The sequence below is a fragment of the Choloepus didactylus genome, chromosome 1 (assembly GCF_015220235.1).
Source record: "Choloepus didactylus isolate mChoDid1 chromosome 1, mChoDid1.pri, whole genome shotgun sequence".
Lineage (NCBI taxonomy): Eukaryota > Metazoa > Chordata > Mammalia > Pilosa > Megalonychidae > Choloepus > Choloepus didactylus.
In genome coordinates this window covers 239272316-239298769 of record NC_051307.1, presented here as the reverse complement: position 1 = coordinate 239298769, position 26454 = coordinate 239272316, and the positions used below count along the sequence as shown (strand labels likewise).

Sequence of the window (26454 nt, the reverse complement as noted above, 5' to 3'; positions counted from 1 at the left end):
TCAGACCCTTCCGGCTAAGGCACCACGCCGGGACAGCGCGCTCAGGTCACGCCGCCGGAAGCCACTTCGCCAACCCCGGAAGCGGAAGTCAGGCGGCTCAGTCACCGACGCTCCGCTAGGGGCGGGAGTCTCGGCAAGGTCGTCCGGAGAGGACATGCGCACAGAGCTGTCCGCTCTGAGGCGGCCAGTGAGTGGGTGACTGCTCCAGCGATTTGGGATGGGACCTCTGCCAGCTGAACGCGGTGAGCCGTGGACCACGTCACCTATCATAGTAATAGCTAACATTTATCGAGTACGTAGGCCGTACCAAGCAATGCGCAAGCACTTCACAGGCGCCACCTTATTTGCTCCTCCCAGCAACTCTGAAGTGGCAACACCATGATCACCATTTTAAAGCTGGAGAAATTGAGTCTGAGAGAGGTTGAATGTTTTGTCCAAAATGTCACACACAGCGACTTACATGCTGAGCCGGGTTGTGAGACTACGTGGTGTGACTGCAGAATGCTTGTTCGTACCCGTAAGCCAGTGTTGCTCAAACTTGTCCGTGGGTCACATACTGCTGTCGCCATTTTTGCTCAATTACTCTATTGTTTATGTAGTATTTTTCCTTAAATATATTTTTTAACTTAGAAAAATCTGTTTCAAGAGGAGATAACAAAAAATACAAATGATCCAATTAAAAAATGGGTAAGGGACTTGAATAAACGTTTCTTCACAGAAGATACACATTCATGAAAGATGTAAACATGAAAAGTCGCTCAACATCGTTTGCCATTAGGGAAATGTAAGTTAAACCCACAATAAAATCACTACACACTCACAGGGGTGGTTATAATCAAATTTGGAACCTTCATATATTGCTGATGGAGATGTAAAATGGTGCCGTGGTTGTGGAAAACATTTTGGCTGTTCTGAAGAAGTTAAACATAGAATTACCATATAACCCAGCAATTCAACTCCTAGGCATACACTCAAGAGAATTAAAGAAAAATGCCAAAGGAACCCAAAGTGTCCAGCATCCAAAAACAGATGAGTGGATAAACAAAATGTGGAATGTCCATATAATGGAATGTTAGTCAGCCATGAAAAGGAATGCTGTATATTCTGTAACATGGATGAACCTGGGAAGCATTATGCTACATGAAAAAGACACAAAAGGCCACATATTTTATGATTCCATTTATATGGAACATCTAGAATAGGCACATCATAGAGACAGAAAATAGATTAGTGGTTGCTATGGGCTGGGGAGGGGTACAAGATAGTAACTGCTTAGTAGGTAAGGGGTTTCTTTTTGGGGTGATGAAAATATCTGGAATTAGATAGTGGTGATGGTTGCACAATATTGTGAATATGTTAAAATAATACTGAATTGAACACTTAAAAATATTTAAAATGGTGAATTTTGTGTTATGTGAATTTTACCTCAAATTTTTATAAAAGTAAACTAGTAGTCATGGAAAACTCATCTCCAGTTTCTACATCTGCAAAATGATACTTCCTTCATAGAGTTGGGAGGTTTAGATGAAATTAACACACCATAGGCACAAAACTACAATATGTTGTCTTTAAAAATGCAGTGGAAAAAAAACTATTGAAGTTATTAATGGCCAGATGTTACTTGCAGAAGGCACTTAATAGACTCTGAATGTAATGTCTGTTTTCTTTAACAAGATAAATTATCAAGTGTTAGAGACAACTAGCACTAAATGAGACCTTGACACAATGGAAGAGATTAAAACGTTGAAATGAAAATGTTATTTTCTCTACCTAATTCAGTAGGTTATTTGATGTATTCCTTTTTACTATTTAGAAATCTCCCATAAACAGTTCTCACAACTGGGGAAACACTGCTCTAAGCCATATTGTCTACCAGTGTCATATTAGGGCTGTTATTTAGGCAAAAGAATTTATATAGCACCCATTAAGTGGTGCACTGGGGACACAGCAGTGGGGGGAAAACATGAAGTCCTTATCTCTCTGACCTCCTATTCTAGCATTTATACTCTAATGGAAAAGACATAATGCAGAAGAAAAACATGTGACAAGTATTATGGAAAAAACTAAGTAAGACAGTATGGGATAGTGCTAGAGAGATGGAGGGAATGCCCATTTTATATCGATTGGTCAGGAAAGTCCTCTTTGATAAGGGGATAAAACAAAGCCTGAAATAATAAGGGAGCAGGCCATTTGGAAATCTGGGAGAATATTCCAGGCTAAGGGAATAGCAAGTTATCAACTCTGAGGTAGGAGCTGCTCAACAGGGGCTAGGAATAGCCAGAGGCCAGCTGCCTAGAAAGAGTGAATGAGATCGGGGAGAAAGAGAAGATGAGATGGAGAAGTGGTGATAGATCATGTAGGCCAATATTTTACAAACTACAAGCATTTACAAAATGATTTACATTTTAAAAGGGTCACTCTGGCTGCTGCATGGAGAATAGTAGGGAGCAGGGATGGGAGAAGTTAGGAGGCTATTTCAGTGGTCCAAATGAAAGAGAGGTCATGGTGGCTCAAAGTAGGATATTGGCGGTGGGTGTGGTGAGAATTGTCATGTTCTGGTGTATTTTGAAGGATGAGCCGTCTTTTCTGATGGATTTAATGTGTGGTTTGAAAAGAAGGTAAAGAATGAGAAGTTTGAGGGCCATATCTAGCAGATTTGCTGGTCTTGAGTAACCATATTTTGCTGATGACACATCTAAAATGCCACATTTTTTTAGGTTCCAGTTTATTGCAAAGAGTAATAGTATTTTAGCTTATATGAGAAAGACCCTGATTTGCTGTAATAATATTGACTAAAATGGATCCATGCTGAGAAAAAGCCAGTTTGGGGGAATTAACATACACCTGTCTCTAATTTCTTTACAACTGACAGTAATGACTATATTAAACTAAAGTGACCCCTGAGTAAACAAGCAAATTCTTAAACTTGATAATTCATGTCAGATATAGTGACCCGAATTGGGAACTCAATGGTAGTTGTTCCCATTAACCCAGATATCTGTTTTACCCTAATATCTACTTTTACCTATTCTTAAAATAAAACAAGGTCATGGTTAGAAAGTCAAGTATTATGACACACACACCCCACTTCCCACCCCCTGGCCCTTTCCTGTCCTACAGATTCTACAGACACAAGGACTATTAACCACTTCTGCTTTTAGTTCATATGGTCATTACCTCCCCATCTAAATAGCATGCTTGTAATGCTGTTTTTTGCTTTTTCAATTTTAGTTATATTATCTGTGGACTCTTACGGTAGTTGAGGTTTAGACTACTAAGATTGCCACCATCCAATCTTCCCCTTCCCTCCCCTCCCATTATAATTACAATCCAATATAGTTTGTTCCTCAGTGTTAAATATACTTTTATAACTTTAAGTGATATATTAAACACCTTCTTGTTCTGCCAACTTTAGACATCATCTCGTGATCCCCCACACTTGTAAGGGGAAGGTGTTATTAGCAGTCCTGCCGTTTCCTTTACCTGTCCTCCCTTCTGTGTACCTCCCAGCCCATTTTGTTTAAAGAGAATACAACTTGGCAGGTTGGATTCCTGTGGGGATATAATTGAAAGAAGGGATGCCCCTACACCTGCTTCTCACTCGAGAAGCTACTGAATTCCATCTTCCTCAAGAAAACCTTTTGGGACCTCATTGAGAAATGAGAGACGTGTTTGCAATCCTGTTAGTGAAACCATAGCCTTAACCCAACAGACCTTTGTCCAGTCGGGTGTTAACACCTAGAGGAGAAAAAGAATCAGCTTTGGCTGTGCCCTAAACCACCTGAGGTTTATTTACTTTTCCCTCGCTCTTTCAGGCCAAAGGCTATAAAACTGCTTTAGTAATATAACTCCTGTGAGAGCTTGCCAGTGGAATTAGTGTCATCACGGTGAATTTTCAAGAGAATGCACATGAATTTTATCGTTCTCGCTGAATTCTATATTGATAAGAAAGTTGATTTAAAAGCAACTCGTTCATTTGAAAGGAACCGTATCTTTAGTATAATTGAGAGTTCAAGGGGGAAAAGCAAGAGATGATCTGGTAGCGAAACACCCCTGCCATCTAGTGGTTACTCATGTTGAAACATTGCAGCTCTTCCAAAGCACAGAAAACAAAAGGAATTGTATTAGTACAGGACACATATCTAGCAAATGTACTGAACCTGGGGACCTTCCATTCCCAACTCCCTCATAAGAAAGAGATGTTAGTGAACCTCTTTGTAAATAACTAAAGATCAAGCAAGGTACTAATGGAATTAGCCTCCGAGAATGGCTCTCACTTTGTGTAATCAGAAGAATTAAAAGAGCACTGACATAGGGAAGGCATTGTAGGTAAACATGGGTACCACCAGATCTCAAGCACAAGGTGGCAGCCCCAGAAGGAAGTGGGAAGTACAACAAATAGCAAAGAGAGGGACAGTGGTGGGGCAGGATCCCAGTGGTGGTCACTGTAGCAGTACCATAGGTCCAGAGGCAAAGCAAAATCAGAAGCAAGGTCAGTAGGGATGATGATGATAAAGCCACATAGACAAAGGATTGGTCAGCAAAAGCCCTGAAGACTGTGGTCTTGGGACCACAGTGCTGTTTGATTCAGGGTAAACTAATCAGGATGCTCAGGGAACAATGTTCATAGAGCACTTATTATATCCAGATAGTGCTTTACATTTATTATCTCAGAATAGTCCTATGAGCTTCTGTGGTGGGTTAAATTGTGTCCCTCTACGCAGTGTTAATGCCCGGTGTCTGTGAATGTGACCTTGTCTGGAAATAGGGTCTTTGCAGATTTAATTAGTTCCAATGAGGTCAAACTGGATTAGGGTGAGCTCTTAGTTTAATATGATTGTTATCCTTATAAAAAAAGGGAAATTTGGACCTAGAGAAACAGACACAGAAGGAAGATGACCACGTAAAGACAGGGCTGAGATTGAAGTTATGCCAGGGAACTCCTGGAGCTACCAGAAGCTGGAATAGGCAAGGAAAGATCCTCCCCCAGAGGGCTTGGAGGGAGCATGGCCCTGCCAACACCTTAATTTCTGATTTCTAACCTTCAGAACTATGAGAGAATAAATTGTTTTAAGCTACTCATTCTGTGGTAATTGGTTACCATAGCCCTAGGAAACTAATACATGCAGCTATGGTTATCAGTCCTGTTATACATGTGATGAAACTGAGGCTAAGCAAATATATTGCCCAAAGTTAAAAAGAACTAATTAATTTTAGAGTCAGGATTCAAACCCAGGAGGTTTGACCCCAGAGTCCCAGCTCTTAACTACTGTGCTTTCCTGCTGCCTCAGGGAGGGAACATGGAGTTCAACCACCCTAACTCTACTGACCCTTATATTAAGGGATGGTTGTGAATTGTAACTCTCAGGTGGTTAAGATCTGGTCCTTTATCTGTGACCTACTTGCAGGAGAATATTTAACTTTTCAGGAACTAATTTTCCTTATTTGTAATGTAGGGTTAAGTTGATGACTATCTCATAGGTTGCTGCAAAGATTCATTGAGATAATGTACAACTTCCTGCACATGGTAAATGAGATAAATGAGGTAGATGGTCTGCAAAGATGTTGCCAACAATTCTCTACCACCAAACCTCCCAGCAAGAGGTGGAATGTATTTCCCTTCTCCTTGAATCTGGGCTAGTCTTACGACTGGCTTTGACCAGTAGAATGTGGCAGATGTATCATTGGGCAATTCTAAGCTAGGTCCTAAGGGATCAGGCAGCTCCCATTTTTCACATCTTAGATGATCCTTACCATTCTGTAAGGAAGCCCAGCTTAAACTATTGTATGATGAGAAACCACAAGGAGAAAGAGACATAAAGGACCTAGTGTCCCAGCTGAATCCACCATCTTAATGCAACCACATAAATGAGCCTAAGTGAGGCCAGAAGAACTGACTAGCCAACCCACCCACAGAATCATGAGATATAGTAAATCACTGTTATTAAACCACTAAGTTTGGGGTTGTTTGTTATGTAGCAATAAATAATTGAAACAGGAAGTTGTCAGTAAATGGTATCTATTATTATTATCATTGGTACAGGTGAGGGATTCAACCAAATATCTTACTCATCTTTTTTTTTTTATTAAATTCAGTTTTATTGAAATACATTTGCACACCATACAATCATCCATGGTATACAATCCACTGTCCACAGTATGATAACATAGTTATGTGTTCATCACCACAATCTATCTCTGAACATTTTCCTTACATCAGAAAGAACCAGAAGAAGAATAAAAAATAAAAGTGAAAAAAGAACACCCAAATCATCCCCCCATCCCACCCCATTTGTCCTTCAGTTTTTATCCCCATTTTTCTACTCATCCATACACTAGATAAAGGGGGTGTGATCCACAAGGTCTTCACAATCACACTGTCACCCCTTGTAATCTACATTATGATATAATTGTCTTCAGGAGTCCAGACTGCTGGGTTGGAGTTTGGTAGTTTCAGGTATTTACTTCTAGCTATTCCAATACATTAAAACCTAAGAGGTGTTATCTATATAGTGCATAAGAATGTCCACCAGAGTGACCTCTCGACTCCATTTGAAATCTCTCAGCCACTGAAACCATTTCGTCTCATTTTGCATTCCCCTTTTGGTCAAGAAGATACTCAGTCCCACGATGCCGGGTCCACATTCATCCCTGGGAGTCATACTCTGCATTGCCAGAGAGATTTACAACCCTGGGAGTCGGGTCTCACGTAGGGGGGAGGGCAGCGAGTTCACCTGTCGAGATGGCTCAGTTAGAGAGAGAGAGGGCCACATCTGAGCAACAAAGAGGTACTCGGGGAGACTTCTTAGGCACAACTACATGCAAGTTTAGATTCTCCTTTGTGGTAACGTTACTCATCTTTTCTTAGATCACTGATTTTTTTTTTTCCCTTTCACTGAAATAGACATGAAGAAACAAGTGTTCTATCTGAAAATGAACATTGCTTTTCACAAATATGTCTTCTCTATCTTTTTTAAAAAACAATATTGTTAGGTGTCTACTCAGAAAGACTTTGTTAGCGTTTCGAATTGTCATATACATTCGAAATGCCATAGAAGCTTATTTCTTTAGAAAATATTCATAATTCAGACTTTTAACTAAATCCATCCTGGTGGGATCCTCCAAAGCCTTTATGTTGGAGGACTTGAGATATGGACAGAGACTTATGCTTTTAATCTAACATCTCAAAGCCCTGAGCGTGATACTTCATCGCTTTTTTTAAACTCCTCTGAATCTTCTTTTTCTGTCCTTACATATCATTTACCTTCCCGTCATGATTTCCTCTCTGTTTTTCTTACTGTGATGATTAAACAAAATCTTTCCACCAAAATGTAAAGTCCAGGAAAGAAGAGATTTTGGTCTATTTTGTTCTCTACAGAATATTCTCTGCTTAGAACAGTGCCTGGCACACTACAAGGCATGCAATGAATATGTTGAATTAAATATAAGTAAAGCACTTAGAACACTGTCTGGTAGAGAGTAGAGGATACTCAATAAATATAACCTATGACAGTTTAGTAGTATAATTAGGGAGTTATTATTCACATTTAATCTTTAAAATGTTCTATTACCTTTAGTCTTTCTCCCTTTTGTTTCTAGTCACCCATTCCCTTTCTTTTTTTTCTTTCTTCCTCTAACATTCCGTCATTTCTCCTACTCTTACTGTGGTCTGCCCATGACTTTCATAGCTGTTTTGTCTTATGTACAGAGGACATGCAGAAAAAAAGCTTTTGGAACTTTGTCTTGGATGAAAAATGTAAGTATTTATGATTCATAGCTGACTTCGGATTTTGCATAAAATTCTGCTGTAGAGATGAGTCCAAGTTGGGTGCTACTGAATATTTTATTCAGGGCCTAGATTATGGAAAACAACAAGCTTATTAACTTATAGCCTAACAGATGCTTAATTGTATATGTCTGTGAGCGTGTGGGTGTTTCTAGTGCTTGATGGTGAGTAACCATGCTACTCCTGGCAGTAGAAATGTGAGCAGAATCAAGGAGGACAGATTTAGCCAATTTTGTCTTTCCCTTTTTCTCCATAAGGAATGGAAATGTACTACCATGCAGTGGACCAGTTCTTTCTCAGGGTGATAACATTACAGAATTCCTGTTGAAGTGCAGGCAGGGCTGGTAGAAATCAGATCCTCATAGCCTATCATAAGCTCTTTGTCAAGGAAAATCCCATACATTTTAAAATCATGACTTACCAGTTCTAGAGATGGGAAAATAAGAAGCTTTGGGCCCAACACCAGAACCCATAATACAATGTCTCCATTTCCTTGTGTAGTAACTCACCAAGGAAGCTTGCTCTCTTCTTTCCTGCTGAACTTTCAGATTCAAATCAGGAGTTTCATGAATCTGCATGTCAGTGGCTAAGTAACTTGGGTCTAATACAAAATAGTATTCCTGCAGTTCTCAACACAGCCATGTTTATGTTTAGATGAGCCTAATAGGTAGCTCAGACCTCTTAGCCCTACTAATATTCCAATATTCTTCTGTTACATAAGGCCAATATTTTAAGAACTGAGAGTTGAGAGGAGGGTGAGTCTGTGTCTCCCTTTGACCTGTTCTCAAAATTGCTTTTAGCTGCTCTATTCCTCTTTTCTCCCTTTAAGCATCTGATCATCTTCTAGGCAATAATTTACCAGGACTCTTTACTAGTAAACCAATCTAGATTCAGGGTAGGGGGATTTTGAAGGCATCTAGACTATCAATTCTTGGGCTTTTTTTTTTTTTTTTAACTTTGCTCACTTAATTGGGACAAAAGACCCCCAAGACACACTTACCCTCCATTCCACTTCTTGTGGGAAAAGAATTTGGCGATAATAAAGAATTAGAGAGGAACAAAATAACAACCAGAGTAGCAAAGTCATAACATTTATGCATGAACAAAATGATCAAAAACAGTAAAACAACAATATTTGATATATAGAATAATTCACACAAGAAGGACTATAATTGAAACTTAAGACAATATGAGATATTGAAAAAAGTCCTTGAAAATTGTGGAAATTCCAGCAGGAAAATCGTGTCATTGCCAGACTTTCTGTGGCAGCCAAAGTTTTGAATTATTGTCAAGATTATACATTTTTTAGTGGATATAAAATTTTAATTACTCTTAATAATTAACAAAGACAGCTGTTAAGCACTTAGTTATATATAGAAGTGAAAATCCCTGGCATTGCCTGACATTTTCCCTAAGAATTGAAGAAAGAATTTACATGTCTTGATATGTTTGTGGCTCATCTGGGAGACTCTAGTGGGCCACAGCTATGCTTGGAGACACACTGACTATGGCAGTCTTGTTTCTGAGCCTTTTCTCATTTTCTGTGCTTGAACCTGTAACTTTCCTCCAAGCCTTTGAGTATAATCTGATTTCTAAATTAAAATCATCACTCTACCTGTGGAAGTATAATCATAAAACCTTTTTTGGGGGTGGGGTGGTATGGTATTTGGCAACCAGTTCAAAAGTCTTAAAAATGTGCATTCCTGTTGACCCAGCGATTCCACTCCTAAGTAAATTAATTTTGAATATGCACTAAGATGTATGTACAAAGATGGTTATTATAGCATATTTATCTATATTTGGAAGTATAAAAGGAAACCTAAAGGTCCTGGTAATAGAGGATTGGTTAAACAAGTGAGAGTGTTCCCGTCAGATAGGATACTACATTTTCATTTTGTATGATGACGATGAGAAGGCTTATAGACGTAGAAAATTATTCACAACACTAATTTTAAATAGTGGGGCATATAACAGTGTGCAAAATATATTATTTTTCATGTAAAGATGTATTTCTGTTCCTAAAAATTGGCTATAAGAATTTATAATACAGTGCTAACAGTGATTCTCTTTTTTGAACTAATAGGAAATTTTCTGAACTGTCTACAGCAAACATGTTACTTCTGTTTAAAGAAAAAAAGACATTTAAATAAACTTGAAACAAAAAAGATCACTATGGCAGCAGTAGTTACAAGAGTATGAATTAGGGATATTGGATAAGAGGTTTTTGCAGTGGTTCGGGCAAAAGACAATGCAAGTAAGAAAGTCATGGCAGTGTGGATGGAGAAGGAAAAACTGATTAAGACGTATTCAGTAGTCCTGTAAAAACTATAAACACACACCACACCTTCAAGTCAGTTATAAAACTGATCTTTTAAAAAAGCCAACATGGTTCATTCATATCCTTGTAGTACCTTCACATATCCATTTAAAGACATTCAGAATCAACTCTGGTGATAGGTTTTTGGCCTTTTGTCTTGGTTAGCTAAGTAATGGAAGTACAATTGACCAAGAAAGAGGTTGTAAGAGGTGGAACAGATTGTGGAGGGAAATGATTAATTCAATTTTGGACTTGCTGGAGTTTGAGGGGCTTGTGGGGCATGTACTAAGGTGTGTTACATGCATCTGGAGCTCAGTTCTGGCCAGTTAAGACTGGGGTGGTTCTTAAGATTGCCTGGAGAGCTTATGGTGAGAAAAGAGCCTAGAAGGGAGCTCTGTGGAATAGCAGTAGTTCAAGGGTGAGATGAGGAAGAAGAGGCTGCTGAGATGATTGAATAGGGTGGGGAGTTAGGCCAGCCTATAGTGAGTCCAGTACAGAGTCTCACAGAAATGACTAGTTGAACAAGTTGAAGGTTGCTTTCATTTCAGCTTACTTCAAAATCTGCAAACAAGCAGTGCAACAGGCAGAAGAAATAAGAATAAAAGTGAGTGAGTTAACTCTGGAGTTTCTCCTGTTCCTTGTGGAATTTGACCAAAGATTGGTGTCAGCACTGCCCCTCTTAAGTCTGCTCCACAACTCACTGCTCTTCAGGCTGGGGACGAGGCCCAGCAGCCCTCAAAAGTCCACCTACTACAATTTAAGACAATCCCTTGCTGTGCCACAGGCATACACTCCTATATTCTCTTTTCTTGCTGCCTGTTCACCTGCAGCAGGTTGGTCATGGCCTTTCAAAAGTGACCTGAGAGGTTCAGAGGAAAAAGGAAGTCAAGGGAAGAGAGAGTTTCAAGGAAGGAATTCTCGACAATGTCAGATGTCAGAGAGGTCGAATTTACTCATGAGTGCTGAAGAGTTTCTACTACATTTGGCAACTTAGAGGGTATTTGCTACCATCAATACAGTGTACCACCAAACTCAAATTCCTATGAAAGTGATTTTCATTCTCATGAGATATAATCAAAATATTTAAGTTTTCTACCTGACTTTTAATTTAGACTCCAGCAAAAGCTACTGTTCTTAGCAAGTATCAATAAAGTCTGTACCTAGATTCTCAAACAGTTTGATGTAAGAGCATTCCATGAGTGCATGCTTTGTAGGGTGAGGAGAATGTGGGTAGCCCAGTTGTCATTTGGCCTTACCCACTGATGAAATAGGAATGTGACATGTACAGCCATACTTCAATCCATGATTAGCAGAAAGCCTGGTCTTTTTCCAGAAGCCTTCTCTCAAGGAATGGGGGGATGGGGAGGAAAGAAGGGGGAGAGAGGGTTCTCATGTATAATCAGAGCTGTAGTCCCTCTGCTTGGAGTTCACTGGTTTTTCACTTTTGACTGCAGGGTGCTCCACTCACTTTTACTTCTGTCATTGCCAGCCTTCTTTGAGTCACTGCCTTTCAAGCTGCCCATCACTTGTTGACCAAGCTGTCAGCCAACCTCTTCTTGATGCCCACCCCCACATTGCCCTTGGACAGCAGCCTGCATTGCTGATGTCCTCCTCTGTACTGCTGATCTTTTTTCTACCAACAGGTCTCCCCCAGAATACCAATCTTTAGAGTTCTTCCACATCTTTAAATAGCTGGGAAACGCTTTTCTTCTCATGAGTGGTTATTTTAGAGGAGGTTTCCACATCAGAGTTATTGAGCCCTAGTGACACAGTTCCCTTCTTTATGCTTTAGCCTTCTTTTTCTCAGAGCAAAAGAGCACTGGAGGTTGGAGGGCAGGGAACAGAATCATGCTAGGATGGGGGATAATCAGGCATAGTCATTACTGTTCTAGGAACCTCTTTTCCCTTCAGCCTCCACACCAGGCTGCTCTGGCTAGCCCATCTGCCAGACTGCATTCATGATGATTTTCTCTGAGAGCCCCTTTTGTCTTTTTTAGCAGTACACCTTTTTTAGAAAGTCCGCAGTCCATTGCACAGTATCGTATATCCCAATTATGGGCAGAGTTCAATTTCCCTTCCACAGGGCTCTTGTGTCCCATGCACATCAAGGAATGTGGCTGGGTACCAGTTTCGTTGTCCTCGACTTTTGGCTTTTGGTCTTCCCAGAGCATGCAGTAGACTTCTGGGATGACTCAGCTCTATCAGAGTCATCTCTGACTCAGAGGGATGCTCAGTTACCCTTCTGTGGCCCAATACAAGGAACACAGTAAGGGGGAAAATGTGAGTCTCTAACACAGTATTATAATTACTCAATTTTGTAAAGCAAGATGAATGAATATCAGAGTTAACAATGCTTAGATTCTTGTGGAAGGGATGAGGCAGCTCCTCCTTGCAGTCTGCTGGGCCAGCTTCATTTGGGGCCCCAAACTGAAGCAATACAAATATCTGTCTGTATCTGTATCTGTATCTGTATCTATATCTATCTATATAGATATTTTACCTCTGTCATTGTTTATTATTTACTGTTCCATCTGAAGCAGAATTGGGGAGAGAAGACAGGCAAAATGTGAGCTCTTAAGAGGAATGGTACGAGATATTAGATCTAAAAACAAAATAGATTGAAGTGGAAAGAATAAGTCAGAAACAAAGAAGAATGAAAATAGTGAACCTCACACTGGGAAAATATCATCTGAAAGTGCTAACTGAATGTTCCTGGTGTATTTGTGATTGTCCCTTCACATGGATACTTTTAAATCCAATCAGCACTATTTGTTTCCTAAACTGCTTGTGTCTCACTGCTCTCTTAACTGCATTTTCATTGTTTTCTTCTATCTAGCCCTTATCTTCCTTTATATAATGCAAGCTGATGACGGTGGAATTTTCCTTTCCTGTGGTGATAATGATCATGTAACACCAAGTTTCTGTTTCTTGGAGCATGAAGAGTTATGTTGATTGAACAAACCAAGCTGGATGTGAAATAAGGATGTTAGCCGAGGAGCCTCAGAGGGTGTTTAAAACTGGGAGTTATCTAAGTGCCCTGCCTTCTCTGGGTTAGTTTTCAACAGACTGCACACTGGCAGCCCCTAGGTCAGATGTATTTATTTGGTCCACACAGAGTTTGGAATTCGTTGCTAAAATTTAAAGATAGTGATCTTTCACTTCAGGTTTCCTGCTTCTCTTTAAGAACTGGAAGATCTAGAAACACTGGACCTGCAGCCCCTCCTGGAAACAATTGACTGACATTTAATTAGGTGGCTGCTCTTTAGTGGGGACTTGAGATCTCCAGATTGCACTCCTCCCCTCCCCCCGCAGCTACTCCCGGCTGCTCCACTCATTTATGTTGGCCACCATAGACATTGAGTTTGTGTCCCTTAGTTTATAGGAAGAAAGAAAACTAGCATTTACTGAATGCCTTCTATGCATGAACCACTGTGCCTTGGAATTTGCATATTATCTCATTTGACTTCCCTAATAATCCACTAAGACTTAAACTCCCTGAGTACAGGAACCATGCCTGTTTTGTTCACCACCTTGAGAATACCCAACACATAGGTACACAGAAGGAGCTCAAAAATATGTGTTGATTGAATGATTGAATGCATGAATGATTACATAAATAAATGAATGAGGTATTTTCCCCATTTGTATAGATGAGAAAACAATTGCCAGAATAATTAAGTAATTTGCTCAGAATCTTATAGCTGATAGGAATTACAGTTGAGATTTCAACATGGAACTGTGTGACTCCAGAGGTCCAGTGTGAAGGAAAAGAGACGAGACTGTGGGTCATTTTAGGCTGAATTGATTGACAGTGCTCAAACATAATTTCATGAGTACAGGCACCCAGAAGATTACAAGCATTTTTTTAGCTTATGAAATTTGCCTAAAACTTACCAGTGTCTAGTTACCTTGGGCTTTGATATTACATAATATTGAGTGTACCATTGGCATGTAACAATGAGGCTATCGTGTTTCTATCCACAGTTGACTTGTGCTACATAAATGTATTGAAATTCCAAAGTTAATTCTCTGCACATCTAAGGAGTTTCTTCCAGGACTTACTTCCTTAAACTTCCTGCTGATGTTGCTTGGTTACCACTGTAGAGCATAGATCTGTGCTCAGGAATGAATATAATTCAGTGTTCTTTGTCATGCTTATCAAGAGGACCTGAAGCTGGCGGAGGAAGCATGCCCCTCAAAACTGAGCCCCATAGAAAGAGAAGGGATTGGCTTGGCAAGGGAAATGAGGAAGAGGGAAAAGTTTAACCTTGTTACTTAGTATCCAGCTCTGTTGATGATTTTCAATATGATCTTCAATTTTGATATCTCACACACAAATCTTATAATTCCTGTAACTGCTAGATGTTTTTTATAGACATCTGCCTATGAGGACACCAAATCTAACAAATCAAAACTGAATAGACTATTTTTGCCCCTGTATCAACTTTTCTTTCCAATTTTTTTCCATCAGTGGCTAATTTGTTCTTTCACTTATCAAATTTCAAACTTTGGGCTTTTCTGCTTTTTCCTATTTATAATCCAAAGATGTAAGCACTCATACATAAAATATTCTCTCCCCCCACCCCATTTCCTCCCACGTGCAAGCCTCTATCACTCAGATTTTGATTGCTAAAGTAGCTTCCTAGCTGATATCTTTGCTTCCAGGCTCTTCCTTTAATGTTATACACCTCTGCCCAATTTACCTTACCGAAATCCTGCTTTCATGTCCCTTTCCACTTTCTGAATCTATATTGTCTTATGGCTTGAAGCATCTTTTCCCAAAGTGAGTTATGTGAAACATTAGTTCCATGAGAAATTAATAGGTATTAAGTTAAAAAATAGGTTTTGTGGTCAAATGCCAAGGAAATGCTAGGTTGACAAAGTTATGACGTGTTTCTTTTCTGCAGGATGGTTCATGGCTTTGATATGTTAATATGCGAGTGTGCAGTGTTTCCCAAAACTTGTACTTCCACAAATACCTGTGTGTGTGTGTGTGTGTGTGTGTGTGTGTAGTATTTCATCAGTATAGGTTTTCATGGACCACATTTTGGAAATGCTGGTCCACAGATTCAAGTCCATACTCTTTATCTTCTTCAAGGCTGTTGACAGACTCCCGTTCTACCTGTCTGAGTTTATCTCCTCATCTATAAATATGCCTTGCAGGATTCACCTCCAAATCTCTGCCTAAGGTGTTTCTTTTGCTTAGAATATGGCCCTTCCTTTCCCTGTATCGTTCACATTCTATTCATATTTCCTTCTCTCTCCTTCCTTCCTTTCTTTCTTAATTTTGTTTTTATATTAGAAAATAAATTTCCCAAAGACAAGTCCTGAAACTCATTGAATTGCATTTATTCCTGAGCACTGTGTAGGAAGTAATTGGAATGCTAATCTGCTGGAAGGTCAAGGAAGGAACACCTGGAGAAAGTTCCCTGAAAACCCATTACAAAGAGTAGATATAAAAGTAAGTCTCTCTCCAGATCTTCAAATTCCTCAGTGATCTTCCCAGGAGGCATCTAAATTAACAGTTTCTTTGCCCTTGTTTTAAGGCCTAAGTGAAGTTCTATAGTTGCTGCAAATTAGAGGGGGCATTTAAAAATCCTGAAACCCAGACTGCATCCAAGACCATTTAAATCAGAATCTCAGGAGGTAGGACCCTGGCATCAGTATTTTAAAAAGTTATCCACATGATTTTTGGGAACAGGTAGGGCTGAGAACTAGTGTGAAGACTTTCTGATCTTTAGGAACTGGGTTCTCCCATAGCCCTTTCTGTCTATGTCACACAATCTGGGTCTTTATGTTCCATGACATTAAAAATGGGAGCCTATGGCTTGTCTTGTGGTGCTCAAGGAAGGAAGGAGGATTTCTCTGGTTTTGAAAGGCAGTCATACATTCCTCCCAACCATTCTCTTTCCGGATATGGAGAGACATGGTTCTCTAGTATGCATCAGATATACCTGGAGGACGTGTTAAAACACAGATGGCTGGGCCTTATTCCCAGAGTGTCTGAATCAGTAGGTATGGGTTGGGACCCAAGGACCTGTGTTTGTAGCAAATTCTCAGATAATGTTGATGCCTTTGGTCTAGATACCAAACTTTGAGAACCATTTACCAAAAGGTCCAGGACTAAGAAAGAGAGCCCAGGTAGGCCTAATATGGTCCCCTGGGATGAAGAAATCCCTGAGAATGAAAGAAGTAAAGGCCTGCTAAAAACATCACTTTACATGGAGAATACCAGTTGGTGGCCCAAGCCCAAATCCAGGCCATGGATGTATTTTGTAGGGCCATACAGTGTTTTCCATGAAAAAAAAATAGTCTTTTAAAATCAGGAAATTGCACATACAAGCCTTTCAATTTTTTCAAGAAAAGTAGCGTTTGTATCCAATAAGGAAACAAAAGCTCTTTCCAGTTAGTGTTGCTGTCATATTGGCCAAGTTTTCCATCAAACAGTTGATTATTCTTATTTGCTTTTCTTCATAATTTCTACAATGTTTTCTCCTTGAGGGTCGTATGTTGACCTCTATTTCCTGCATGAGGCTTAGCTGTGGACACTCAGTGATTGTTGATTTGAATTTAATTTCCACTTATTTTTGCTAGAAACTTTGTTTGCTACCACTCTAGGGAGATGTGCAAAAGAGCCATTTACTTAAGATTAAGTCTGCACTCCATTTTAACCCTAAACAAATGTACTTACTCTCTTTTATCATAGATTGGATGCTTGGGAAGAGACAGCGAGCAGGCTATATCTTTGAGAAAACAAGGCCATGGGAAAATGCTGGGTAACCCGAACCTGCCTGAGAGAGAATTCTTTCTTTGTGCTAACCCCCAGGAAAAGCTGGCGAGTCATGTGAGTAGCAGTTATGCTCTTTGTCTATCAGGTAAGGCAGAAAGGAAACGACTAAGAGTCAAGGAAAAGAGAAATTAGAAGGGGCCAAGTGATTGAAATCAACAAAGGGAACAGGCCAAGAAATATGAGAAATGGAGAGGAAGGAAAAGCTGAGAGGATGTTGTGTCGATAGCATTTAAAAGAGAGTAAGGAATGCCAAGTGACCTGCTGTGAAGGAGCCCCAAGATACCATCTGTATTTTTTTTCCTGTGAGACGCTTTCTCCTAAAAAGGATTGGCATCATCATACCCCAATACTGCTGAAGTATTTTGTTGGTGCTTTTAATGAGTTAACATAGCTTTATACCAATGATTCTGATGGTTTTATTATTGTTTGCCTTCCTCTTTTCTTAAGAGTCATAAAAAGCATTTTTAAAAAGCAGATTATAATTTTATATTAAGAATTTGATTGATCTGGTATTTTGTAAAACTAAAATGTTCTAAGTCATCCCATCAAGAGGGATGATATGTCAACAGGCTTAGGATATTTTTTCCCCATCATCCCAGTTGCCGATTTTGACAGGGAATTACCTACACACTGGTATTAGCAGCAGGTTCAATATCATGTTTAGAAATAATATCATTTTCTGGTCTAGAGCCATCTGTATCTGAATAAAAATGACAGCTGTAGTAATAATTTGTCAAGTGAGTCTGTTATTGAAGTAGCATTTAGTCCTAGGTAGTTGACCCTTGCCTTCTGTCTTTAATTGAAACTCAGCCTGCCACAGTTAATATGTTTCATGACTCAGTAAATTTGGAAGAACATAATGTGCTGTTAAAGCAAGAGAAAAATAATCAATTGATTTCAGCACACATTTTCCTATGCAAACAATTTCTTGCTTTCATGTAGAAAGAGATCCTTTGAAATTATCTTTTTTTTTTTTTTTTTTTGCATAGTCATCTGTACTTTCTTAGTAGTAGCTGTTCAGTTGTACATAGTTATTCTCTGACAAAAAGCCTTTGGTCTATTTGGAAGGGAGTGTGAGATCTATAATCACTCTCTGGACATGGAGTGTGGGCTGGATCTGTGTACTAGAAACGGAGGTGCAAGAGAATCTCTCCTACAGGACTTTTGGCACATTGTGTAACTTTAATGTTTCTTTGTAGCATTGCTCCAGCACAGGCATCTCAGTGACTTGAGATCTTCTTTCAGCTTTGTAAATTCAAATTGTATCTGTTAGTTGTTGCTGTGTATGATAAATTACCCCACAGTTTAATGATATTGATCAACAGCATGTTACTTTTCTTTTCATTATTTTCTGATGTTTCTGGGTAGTTCTACTGGTTTTGCCTGGGCTCACTCTTACTGCTGCATCCTTTTGGAAGGTTGGTTTGGCACTGGGCTCAGTTGGGATAACAGGAGGGGTTGGGTCTCTCTTTCCATATGATATTTCATTTTGGGCTTCTTCACATTGTGGTGGTCTTGGAATACTAAGAGGGTGAAGGTGGAAGCTACAGATCCTGTGAAACTTGCACTGTGTCACCACTGCTATATTCTGTTGGTCAAAGCAAGTCTCAAGGCCAGCTCTAATTTAAGGAATGGGGAGATAGACTCTTATCTCTTGACAGGAGGAGTTCCATAATATTGGGGCCAAGTTGTTTTTGTTTTTCCAGTGTACTACATGGCTAGATATTTAGGACAGAATTAGGGTATTTGGGCCTGGAGGGCTGGTCATATCTGGATTATGAATCCTAGATAGTTGTCATCTGAGCCTGCCATCCCTAGAGTGGAGTGATTGAGGGTAGCAGGATGTGTGCATGTACACAACTATAACTGCATTCCAAAATCAATCCACATCATACTAGCTGGGCAAATTGGTTTCCAGCCTTATTTCCTCATCTTTGATGGAACAGTAATATGCCATGAGGATAGAATGAGAGAGACTGTGTATGGAAAGTGCTTTGCACAGTTCCTGAAACATGGAAGGTATTCTATGAATAATAACTTATTTTACTTTTTAGTTTTCTTATATTAATTTATTTTTTTTGTTTGCTTTATAAGTAATTCAAATTCCTTGCAGAAAAATTGGAAAATGTAGAAAAGCAAAATGAGAAAAAAAAATTTTTAATTACCCAATATCTCACCACCCAATACCTTGAATTTGGACTCGTAGCCTCCAACTGTGAGCCAGTAAATTCCTGTTGTTTAAGCCAACCAGTTTGTGATATTTTATTGTAGCAGCCCAGGCAAATTAAGGTAACCATTTACTGTTTTGTTGTTAGGCCTTATATCAATTATTGCTGTGTAGAAAATTACCTCAAAACATAGTAGATTAAAATAGTAAAAATCACTGACTATCAGTCATGATTTCCATGGGTCAAGAATTCAGACAGAATGACATCAGCAAGATGGCAAAGTAAGATGTGCTTGTGAATGTCCCCTTTAGAAACAGCAAAACAAAAACAAAAACAGAAACAAAAACAAGAAAAAACATGCAGAATCAACTTTTTCAAAACTCTAGAAGGTGGTCAAGACTAGAGAAGAACTCAGTGAACACTGAATTTAGAACCAAATAATAATAATGAAGATTAAAAATATACTAGAAGTGGGGAGCCTCAGAAGATGGTGGCATAGAGAGGAGTGGAAGCTAGTTAGTCCCTTTGGAACAACTAATGAACAACCAGGAACAACTAGTTAATAATCTGGAATAACTGCTGGGGGACAAACATGACTGTCCACACATCATACACCAACCTGGATTGAGAGGAATGCCCGAGATCGCAGCATAAAATCTGTAAGTGAAAACGGCGGATTCTTGCTGAGAGCCCCTCCGCCATGGCAGCCTGAACTGCAAAACCTCGCTGTGGTAGAGAGCATCACTGTCTGAATAAGTGAATATACCTCAGCCCAGCTCCAACTGAGGTTTTAATTAACAAATGTTGACTGCTCAATACAAGCTACAAATACCCAGCAAGCAGACAGAGGCTTTCAGCGATGACTGACCTTGGAGAGCTGGAGGACCTCTCTGGGAAGGAGGGGGAGCCCACAGGACCAGGAGCTGTCTCTGGCTGATGGGTGAAACTGAGGGGGGATGTGGACTGGCCCTGAAGGGGGGCTTTCTGTCCTTTTTTCAGCTCAGTGGAGAAAGCCTCAGCCATTTTCAGTTCATAGCACTCTGACCCAGACAAAGGTGGAGATAGCAGAGTCAGAGAGAAACTTCAAATGCAAATGACATATCCTTAGGGGTTGTATCTTCCCTAAGAGGAAAGAGGTGGTGCCAGGCTCTACTACCAGCCTTCCATTCAGAACCAGACCCCAGAGCCTGGGGGAAAACAGCTACGGGCCACACCTCCTTACAGCAGTCTGGAGCTATAGGCTGACAGGTGCCACCTGCTGGGCAGAAAAGCACAGTGGCTTGAGGCCTCATAGGCTGTATCAGTCTTCTGAGACCTGATACTGTTGCTTCCTTCTGAGACTGAGCCCATTCTGGTCTGGGAAAACCTGATTGGGGTAACCAAGGAAATCACATTCTTCCTAGACAACAGAAAACTACAACCTTCACTAAGAAAAACAAAGTTATGGCCCAGTCAAAAGAACAAACATACTCTTCAACTGAGATACAGGAATTGAAACAACTAATGCTAAATAAATTCAAAAAGTTTAGGGAAGATATGGCAAAAGAGATGAAGCATATAATGAAAACACTGGGCATACATAAGGTAGAAACCGAGAGTTCATAAAAACAACTGGCAGAATCTATGGAAATGAAAGGCACAACACAAGAGATGAAATACACAATGGAAACATACAACAGCAGATCTCAAGAGGCAGAAGAAAACACTCGGGAACTGGAGAACAAGACACCTGACGGCCTACACACAAAAGAACAGACAGAGAAAAGAATGAAAAAATACGAGCAACGTCCCCGGAAATTGAATGACAACATGAAACGCAGATATGTATGTGCCATGGGTGTCCCAGAAGGAGAAGAGAAGGGAAAATGGGCAGAAGCAATAATAGAGGAAATAATCAATGAAAATTTCCCATCTCTTATGAAAGACATAAAATTACTGATCCAAGAAGTGCAGCATACCCCAAACAGAATCGATCTGAATAGGCCTATGCCAAGACACTTAATAATCAGATTATCAAACGTCAAAGATAAAGAGAGAATCCTGAAAGCAGCAAGAGAAAAGCGATCCATCGCATGCAAAGGAAGCTTGATAAGACTATGTGTGAATTTCTCAATAGAAACCATGGAGGTGAGAAGGAAGTGGGGTGCTATATTTAAGATACTGAAAGAGAAAAACCACTGACCAAGAATCCTACATCCTTCAAATATGAGGGAGAGTTTAAAATATTCTCTGACAGACAATGAGAGAGTTTGTGAACAAGATACCTGCTTTACAGGAAATACTAAAGGGAGCACTACAGACAGAAAGGAAAAGACAAGAGTGAGAGGTTTGGAACACAATTTTGGGGGATGGTAGCACGACAATGTAAGTACACTGAACAAAGATGACTGTGAGTATGGTTGAAAGAGGAAGGTTAGGAGCATGTGGGACACCAGAAGGAAAGAGGAAAGGTAAAAACTGGGACTGTGTAACTCAGTGAAACCTAGGGTGCTCAACGATTGTGATAAAAGGTACAAATATGTTTTTACATGAGGTAGAACAAATGAATGTCAACATTGTAAGGTGTTAAAAATAGGGTGGGATTGGGGGAAAAATAAAATCAATGCAAACTAGAGACTATAATTAACAGAAACATTGTATTATTCTTCCTTTAATGTAACAAAGGCAATGTACCAAAGCTAAATGCATGTGGGGGGATAGGGGAGGGGTATGGGACTCTTGGCATTGGTGATGTTGTCTGACTCTATTCTACTTTAGTTTAATGCTATCTTTCCTTTTGTTGCTTCATAGCTGTCATGTTGTGTTTCTTTTTTCTCACTCTCTTTTTTCTTTTTCTTTTGTCTCTCTACCTTCTTTGACTCTTCCTCCTCCTTTGTGGAAGAAATGGTGATGTCCTTATATAGATAGTGGTGATGGTGCTGAATACATAAATACATGACTATACAGGGAACCATTGATTGTTTACTTAGGACAGAATATATGGTGTGTGAACAAAACCATCTTAAAAAAATGGGTAGATGAAGAAACCTTGAGGGGGCTATGTTTAGTGAAATAAGACAGACACGTAAGGACAAATGTTGGAGGGTCTCACTGATATGAACTAAGTATGATATGTAAACTCATAGACATGAAATATAAGTTACCAGTATATAGAACAAGGCTAAAGAATGGGGAGCAGTTGCTTATTATGAGCAGAATGTTCAAGTAGGGTGAACTTAAGCATTTGGAAACGGACAGAGGTTTGGTAGCATGTTGTAAGAATAACTAACAGTGCTGAATGGTCTGTGAATGTGGTGGAAAGGGTAAGCTTGGAGTCATGTAGGTCACTAGAAGGAAAGTTGGAGGTTAAAAGATGGGAATGTATAAAACAGTGAATCTTGTGATGGACAATGTCCATGATTAACTGTACAAATATTAGAAATCTCTTTCAGGAACTAGAACAAATGTATGACACTAGAACTAGAAGTTAATAATAATAGAGGGGCATATAGGAAAAATAATATACCTATTCAAACTATATACTATAGTTAGTAGCATTTTAACATTCTTTCATCAACAGTAACAAATGTACTATACCAATACTATGAATCGATAATGGAGGGGGCGTGGTTAGGGGTATGGGAGGATTTGCGTATGGGACAACATGAAGTGTATCAGCATGCATTATGGGGCTGCAGAAGGGAAAGAGAAAAGGGCAGAAAGAATATTTGAGGAAATATGGCCAAAAACGTCCCCAAATTGACAAAAGACATTATGCACACATCGAAGAAGCCCAACTAACTTAAAACAGGATAAACCCAACTAGACATGTCAGAATCAAAATGTTGACCACCAGGACTCGGGCAAGATGGTGGCATAGAGAGGAGTGGAAGCTAAGTAGTCCTCCTGGAACAACTACAAAAAACCAGAAACAACTAGTAAATAATCCAGAATAACTGCGGGGAGACAAACGAGACCATCCATTCATCATACACCAACCTGAATTGGGAGGAATGCCCAAGAACACAGCATAAAATCTGTAAGTAAAACCTGCGGAACCAGATCGGGAGACCCCCTCCCCCATAGCCCGAGCTGCAGAGCCGCGTGGTGCCAGAGAGAAGCTCTCTCCCAGCAAGCGAATACAGCTCAGCTGAGCTCCAACTGGGGTTTTAAGTAGCGAGTGTGAACTGCTCACTACAGGTACGCAGCCCCAAAAAACAGACAGAGGCTTTGGGTGACGACTGACCTGGGAGAGCCGGAGGGTTGCCTTGGAGTGGGTCTGAAGGGGACTATCTGTTTCTTTTTCGGCTCAGTGGAGAAAGCCCCAGTCATTTTCAGTTTCCAGGGCTGTGACTCTGGGAAGGGTGGAGACACCACAAGCAGAGAGTGAGACCATTGAAATGCTAATGACCTCCACCTGAGGGGTCTGTCTTCTCTAGGAGGAAAGGTTTCCATTCAGAACCAGACCCCAGAGCCTGGGGGAACACGGCCATACCTCCTCACACCAGTCAAGAATTATAGGCTAACAGGCGTCACCTGCTGGGCAGAAAAGCACAGTGACCCGAGGCATCAAAGGGTGGAGCAATTTTCTAAGACACACCCGCAGGGAAACCAGATACTGAATATTTCTTCCCTCTGGGACCTGAGCCTGTTCTGGTCTGGGAAAACCTGATTTGGATAACCAAGGAAACCATGCCTAGACAACAGAAAATTACAACCTACACTAAGAAAAACAAAGTTACGGCCCAGTCAAAGGAACAAACGTACACTTCAACTGAGATACAGGAATTTAAACAACTAATGCTAAATCAATTCAAAAAGTTTAGAGAAGATATTGCAAAAGAGATAGAGGCTGTAAAGGAAGCACTGGACATGTATACGGCAGAAATCAAAAGTTCAAAAAACCTACTAGTAGAATCTATGGAAATGAAAGGCACAACACAAGAGATGAAAGACACAATGGAAACATACAACAGCAGATCTCAAGAGGCAGAAGAAAACACTCAGGAACTGGAGAACAAAACACCTGAAAGCCTACACGCAAAGGAGCAGATAGAGAAAAGAATGAAAAAATATGAGCAACGTCTCCAGGAACTCAAGGATGAAACAAAGTACAATTATGTACGTATCATTGGTGTCCCAGAAGGAGAAGAGAAGGGAAAGGGGGCAGAAGCAATAATAGAGGAAATAATTAATGAAAATTTCCCATCTCTTATGAAAGACATAAAATTACAGATCCAAGAAGTGCAGCGTACTCCAAACAGAAGAGTTATGAATAGGCCTACGCCAAGACACTTAATAATCAGATTATCAAATGTCAAAGACAAAGAGAGAATCCTGAAAGCAGCAAGAGAAAAGCGATCCATTACATACAAAGGAAGCTTAAGAAGACTATGTGCGGATCTCTCAGCAGAAACAATGGAGGCAAGAAGGAAGTGGTGTGATATATTTAAGATACTGAAAGAGGAAAACCACCAACCAAGAATCCTGTATCCAGCAAAGCTGTCCTTCAAATATGAGGGAGAGCTCAAAATATTTTCTGACAAACAGACAATGAGAGACTTTGTGAACAAGACACCTGTCCTACAGGAAATACTAAAGGGAGCACTACAGGGTGATAGAAGACAGGAGTGTGTGGTTTGGAACACAATTTTGGGAGATGGTAGCACAACAATGTAAGTACACTGAACAAAGGTAACTATGAATACGGTTGAGAGAGGAAGGTGGGGAGCATGTGAGACACCACAAGAAAGGAGGAAAGATAACGACTGGGACTGTGTAACTTGGTGAAATCTAGAGTATTCAACAATTGTGATAAAATGTACAAATATGTTCTTTTACGAGGGAGAGCAAGCAAATGTCAACCTTGCAAGGTGTTAAAAATGGGGAGGCATTGGGGGAGGGATGCAATTAGCATAAACTAGAGACTGTAACTAATAGAATCATTCTATTATGCTTTCTTTAATGTAACAAAGGTGATATACCAAGGTGAATGCAGATAAGAGGGGGGGATAGGGGAGGCATGTTAGACACTTGACACTGGTGGTATTGTCTCATTCTTTATTCTACTTTGACTTAAGGTTATTTTTCCTTTTGCTGCTTCCTAGCTGTCATTTTTTTGTTTCCTCTTTCTTTTGCCTCTCTACCTTCTATGACTCTCCCTCCTGCCTTGTGGAAGAAATGTAGATGCTCTTGCTTAGTATGAGCAGAATGTTCAATTAGAATGAACTTAAATGTTTGGAAATGAACAGGGGTGTTGGTAGCAAGATGTGAGAATAACTAACAGTGCCGAATGGTGTGTGAATGAGGTGGAAAGGGGAAGCTCAGAGTCATATATGTCACCAGAAGGAAAGACAAATACTAGAAATCACTTCATGAACCAGAACAAATGTATGACAATACAATTAGAAGTTAATAATAGAGGGGCATATAGGGAAGAACTATATACCTATTACAAACTATATACTACAGTTAGTAGTATTTCAACATTTTTTCATAAACAGTAACAAACGTAGTATATCAATACTAGGAGTCAACAATTGAGGGGGGTTGGTTAGGGATAGGGGAGGTTTAGAGTTTCCTTTTCTTTTTTTCTCTTTTCATCTTTCACTTTATTTCTTGTCTGGAGTAATGAAAAGTTTCTAAAAATTGAACAAAAATTAAGTGTGATGGATGCACAGCTGTATAAGGGTACCCAGGGGCAAGTGATTGTACACTTTGGATCTTTGGATAATTGTATGGTATCTGAACAATCTCAATAAAAATAAAAATAAATAAAAATAAAAACAAACAAAAAACAAAACAAACAAAAACAAAAACAAAAACAAAAACAAAAACAAAACAAAAAAAAAAATGTTGACCACCAAAGATCAAAAGAGAATTCTGAAAGCAGCCAAGAGAAGTGACTAGTCACATGAAAGGGATCGACAATAAGAGTAAGTGCTGATTTCTCATCAGAAACCAAGGAGACAAGAAGGCAGGACAATTTATTTAAAGTGCCAGAAGAGAAAAATTGCCAGCTAAGAATTCTATACTTGGCAAAAATGTCCTTCAAAAATGAGGGAGAGTTTAAGACATTCCCAGAAAAACAAAGACTGAGGGAGTTTGTCATCACTAGACCTGCCCTACAAATAAAAAAAAAAAAATGCTGAAGGGAGTTATGCAAGTCGAAGGGAAAGGACAATAGATCGAAGCATGGAGTCATATGAAGAAATAAAGATCTCTGATCAAGGTGTCTATATGGGTAAATACAGTTGCAAGTATCATTGTATTTTTAGTATGTAACTCTATTTTTTAAATCTTACAAGATTTAGAATACAGTTGCATAAGAAAAAAATCATATTTCTATGTTATTGGGCACACAAAATATAAAGAGATAATGTGTGACAAGAACAACATAAAGAGGGGGACAGCA

General features: G+C 39.6%; 1 protein-coding gene across 1 annotated transcript in view; it reads left to right on the top strand.

The window, feature by feature from the left end:
* The first annotated feature begins 123 nt into the window (after positions 1-123).
* The window catches only part of SRGAP3 (SLIT-ROBO Rho GTPase activating protein 3), a 355578-nt gene continuing 329247 nt past the window's right edge, over positions 124-26454 (top strand). Inside the window, exon 1 of the mRNA XM_037800919.1 lies at positions 124-242. Coding sequence (XP_037656847.1) covers positions 218-242 — 25 coding nt within the window. The 5' untranslated portion in view covers positions 124-217. The remainder of the gene's footprint in view (positions 243-26454) is intronic.